Source organism: Cebus imitator, unplaced genomic scaffold (genome assembly GCF_001604975.1).
Source record: "Cebus imitator isolate Cc_AM_T3 unplaced genomic scaffold, Cebus_imitator-1.0 Scaffold205, whole genome shotgun sequence".
Taxonomy (NCBI): Eukaryota; Metazoa; Chordata; class Mammalia; order Primates; family Cebidae; genus Cebus; species Cebus imitator.
In genome coordinates this window covers 1,942,227-1,947,074 of record NW_016107520.1, presented here as the reverse complement: position 1 = coordinate 1,947,074, position 4,848 = coordinate 1,942,227, and the positions used below count along the sequence as shown (strand labels likewise).

At 43.6% G+C, this 4,848-nt stretch overlaps 1 protein-coding gene across 1 annotated transcript in view; it reads right to left on the bottom strand.

The window, feature by feature from the left end:
- Positions 1–4,078, bottom strand: part of UGT3A1 (UDP glycosyltransferase family 3 member A1) — a 56,893-nt gene extending 52,815 nt beyond the window's left edge. Inside the window, exons 1-2 of the mRNA XM_037745611.1 lie at positions 3,631–4,078; positions 1,270–1,371 (exon numbers count right to left, since the gene is read on the bottom strand). Coding sequence (XP_037601539.1) covers positions 1,270–1,371; positions 3,631–3,724 — 196 coding nt within the window. The 5' untranslated portion in view covers positions 3,725–4,078. The remainder of the gene's footprint in view (positions 1–1,269; positions 1,372–3,630) is intronic.
- Positions 4,079–4,848: the final 770 nt, after the last annotated feature.

Sequence of the window (4,848 nt, the reverse complement as noted above, 5' to 3'; positions counted from 1 at the left end):
AAAAAAAAAAAAAAAAAAAGAGCTCTACCGAAATACTACTGCAAAATAGAATAAAGAATATTTCATCTCAACCTCAAAAATGTCCAAAGGCTGAGGAGTACTGAAAGAAACTGTAAAACACTTGAACTCCAACACTTGAACCCAAAGATAAAACTGAACTGATCCATGAATGCACAGAATCTGTAGATTTTGGTGTGCATGGTTCGTTAAAGTAGTGGGTCTATAGCTTTCAGCAGTTACTCAAAGGTTATTAGAACCACCAAAATAAGATGACCACATATTACTGCTGGGAAATCAGACTGACTATAAAGGCAGATAAAAGGGAAATGTGTAAAAAGGATATTCTGTGAAGATTATGAAACTCAATCTAGAAGGTGATCAAAAGTGCTTTAAAACTATCTGAACAATAACAAAGCCTGAAGTTTACCTTCAGAATTTTATAATTACTCAGACTTTTTCTCTGGAGATGGTTAATTTTTTATTTTGTTCAAAGATTCTGAAACACTCAGATTGAGAAAGTCAGAGCCTCAAGTCTCAGATTCACCCAACTCTGTTATCGATTTTCCATTTGACATTAAACAAATCACTTAAGTTCTCTGGGCCTCTGTGTCCTTATCTGTCAGCAGGAACTGATAAGCTTCATTTTAGTTATAATTCTTTGGAGGCAATGAATCAGTTAAGAACTTCTGACATCATTATGCACAACTTATGTATAGCTACTAATTTTTCAAGATGTGAGGTCATATTAATTATATATTCTCATCTTAGTTCATAATTAAGGCTCCTTGGGAAATCTTTCATAAATTTTAAGAATCACAAGAATAGAAAGTAACCTGTGGGATAGGAAGGACATATATACTTACACAATAAAAGCCTTAAGTATGGGTAAACATTTCTGTTCAAAAAAAAATTTAAGCCATACTATTGTGTGGTATTTCTCAAAATAATTAATAATAATGTGTGGAGAGTTGCCTAGAATAGAATGACACCCAGGAAAGTGATAAAATATGGAAGTACGGCATATGAAGTCTTTGTCTACAGACCCCCATAAGATTTCCAATACTTAACATGAACACACACACGCGCGCACGCACACACACACACACACGCACACACACACGCGCACACACACACACGCACGCACACATTTATTCAACCCGAAATAAGACTAGATTCAAAAGATGTTTTTATTATGCAGTCCTATAAAAAGATTTTGTCACTTTTTGCTTAGAGTAAAAGAATATAAAAATTAGTTTTAAAAAAAGGTACCTGCAGCTAAACGCTTTTCACTCGGAAGAAGCATGGTCACATTATGACCATGCTCTAGAAGAATCAGAGACACCCGGTCCAACAGTAGATAATGGCTTCCACCTAGAAACAATGCACAATGTCATTTTGTAAAGATGAAAATAGAGTTTCTGATGACAATATGGGAGGGAGGAATGGAAATCCAGTAGAACAAGTACAGAAGAAGAAAGGTGAACAGTGAGAAGACGGGGACAAGTGCTTCCTGTTCCTCAATCTCACTTTGGGTAATGCCCAGGACATACACCCAGAGCCTCCTGTACTATGTGCAGGACCTGTAAGAATCCTCCATCAAAGATTTCCACTTGTGGCTCAAAGTCTCTGCATCAGTGTAATAAGTGTCTCTGTGATTAAGCCTGTAAAAGTTACTCATCTTAAGGTACGTGCTGCATGTTAATTGGGACCTTAGAGAGACATTGTCTCCAAAATATAACTGCAATGGTAGAACATATAGTACAGTAGGTGTGCACATTAGTATACAGGGTTCCTAATGGGCAATCAGTCAGAGCTAACTGCTGTCCTATTCTGGAAATGTATGCTATTGTAGGAGACAGAAATATAGATGTTACAAGGTGAGTCTAAGAAACAGCCATTGGACAGAAGCTACTACTTAGAGCCCAAATCATTGAGATTCAAATGTACTTAGCAGGAAATTACTCAATTTGGGCCAATGGTCAACTTACAAGTAAGATATTTGAGGACAACTGTGGAGCCCTTGGGGTGAGCCTACTAGATCCTCGTTGCACCAGAAACTAAGGAATCACTGATTCTAGGAAAATTCCACCATGCTAAGAAAAGAGAAGCTTGGTCATATTAATGTCTTCTCTTAGTACCTGTTCCAAGACAGAGCCTTTGCTGGAATCTAACGATCTCAGCAGCAGAAAAATGCCAAGAGTTTGAAGGTAGAGGTGAAAGGGGAGTAGAGAAGTAGGGTGCAGTTCTCTGAATGACTCAGTTTCCTTATACGTCTAAAGCAACTAGAGATATATAAAGTACAAATCTGCCACGGGTCTTGCTCACATTTTAATCCATGTAAGAACAGGGGGCCAGGAAGAAGGGGGTCCTCACAGAAATAGCCATTCATGGTGGGTCTTAAGGAGTCAGATAGCGTTCTGGGGCAAAGACCAGGATTCTAGCACCAGGATTCAGAAGCTACACCAGCTCCCTTTTGGAGTCTGAGGAAGGAGGACAGTATACTTTCAAAAAGTTTGGAAGCTCTGTTGCTTCACTGCTACTAACACTCAGAAAGGAGGGAAAAGGATTCAAATGGACTAACAGTTTCTTAGTAATTTTTCAAAATCCTTAGTGAAAAAGGGCCTCAGAGTGGAAGCTGTGGTGAGTGTGGTCTTGGGATCAGAAACCCTGAGTCAATTCTTCATGGGACATTAGGGAGGACACATGTCCTCTTAAGAAAAGCATCTCATTCCCTGTCCCTCAGTTACCCTCTCAGAGAATCAAAAGGGCACTGAATTAGATGATCCGTTGTTCACCGATGATCACTGATTCTCCGTGATCGAAAAGGACCCATTAAAACCCACTATGGATTGAAATAAAGTCTTGGGGAAGCTCGATCCTGGGATAATCCCTTTATGCTCATATGTGATTCTCTTTCATCTTCTACTTCCTTTGAAATAAAAATAAAATAAAACTGAGGCCCAAAATGCAGAATAAACAGTCCCATGAATCTCTCAAAAACTGTTAGCGGCACAAGTAAAAGGAAGGAGGCTCCGAAAGATCCGAATGACCTGGGTCCTCTCCTCAGCTCTGGGCGGTTCTCCAGGTCTCCTCTGAAGAAAAACACTCCATTGGTCTTGCAGCCCTGAAATACCCTGCCTGCGCCACCCTGGCTCCCTATGAGCTTCACAGAATTTGCAGTGCTGCCCTCAGGAGCGCCTTTCCCTGGTCTTCAAGAGGCTGGAAACGCTCGCCACCGTTTCTATTGGAAGCTACTGCGCACCTCCCGCCCTCTGGAGCTTAGGGTGAACCTCTGAAAGTCCCGCTGCTCTCTGGAGAAGCAGCCCAGGAACTCAAGGTCTGGTCTGGTTGTCAGATTTCTGGCCCCAGCCCTGTCCGACGGGGAGCGCGTCCTGAACAGGAAGAGAGAGGAAAGGAGAGTCTCTTTTTTCCAAAACTATTTTCCCCCGCTCAGCAACAGAGGCCCCTCTCTGCCCCACAGCCGGATGGGCTTCTCCCTCCTCCAGCCGGGCCGCAAGCCCAACCCGGAAAACCGCCTAGATGACTCTGATCAATTGCCGTTCGCTGGAGCCCTGGCAGTGCGGGTATCCGGGACGCGCCTGTCTGGGAATTCTCTGGCCAAGCACTCACCCAGTGTAGATATTGTCAGGATTTTGGCGGCCTCTGAGAGCAGGACCCCAGGGAGGAGGAAGCCCACCAGAAGCAGCACGCGCTGCCCAGCCATGCTCACTTCCACAGAAGCCGCGGATCTCAGCCTGGGCTGCTTGCCCTGCGCCCGGCTAAGGGATCTTTGCGTCTTAGTGCACCAGACTCACTGGCTGTGGGCCTAGGAAGAAGTAAGAGGAGGGATCCAATTCTCTTGCTCTTCTGTTTGTTCTCTTTCCCTCTACCCCTCCTCCCTAGGTGCATGCTCCAAGAGATAATCTGTCCTCGCCCTATCAAACTACCTGAAGTCAGCTAGGAGGGGATGGGTAACCTGATCCTTAACCTTTCTCTGCCCGTGTAATCACAGTTTGTTCACGTGGAAAATCCTTACTAAGAGCCATGAATGGCAGGGGCCTCAGTAAACCACGTTCATGAAGGCTCCATCCCCAAGGAAACCACCTGTTTTTTGTGGAGCTGTCTGTCTCTATCTACTTCCATCCCAGCTGCCTCTGTTATCTCATATTGCCATCTTCGTGCCCCATTTTCCCCCAGGAAACTGCTGGAAATCTCCAGCTGGTGTCCATATATATATATATATATATATATACATAAAACTGCACTTTAGGTTCTAGGGTACATGTGTAGAACATGCAGGATTGTTGCACAGGTACATACATGGCAATGTGGTTTGCTGCCTCCACACCCCTGTCACCTATATCTGGCATTTCTCCCCATGCTATCCCTCCCCACCTCCCTACCCACCACTGTTGCTCCCCTATTCCCTCTCAACAGACCCCACTGTGTGATGCTCCCCTCCCTGTGTCCACATGTTCTCATTGTTCAACACTCGCCTGTGAGTGAGAACATGTGGTGTTTGATTTTCTCTTCTTGTGTCAGTTTGCTGAGAATTATGGTTTCCAGGTTCATCCATGTCCCTACAAAGGACACAAACTCATCATTTGCTATGTCCGCATCGTATTCCATGGTGTATATGTGCCACATTTTCCTTGTCCAGTCTATCATCGATGGGCATTTGGGCTGGTTCCAGGTCTTTGCTATTGTAAACAGTGCCACAATAAACATACATGTGCACGTGTCTTTATAATAGAATGATTTGTAATCCTTTGGATATATACCCAGTAATGGGATTGCTGGGTCAAATGGAATTTCTATTCTAGGTCTTTGAGGAATCGCCACACTGTC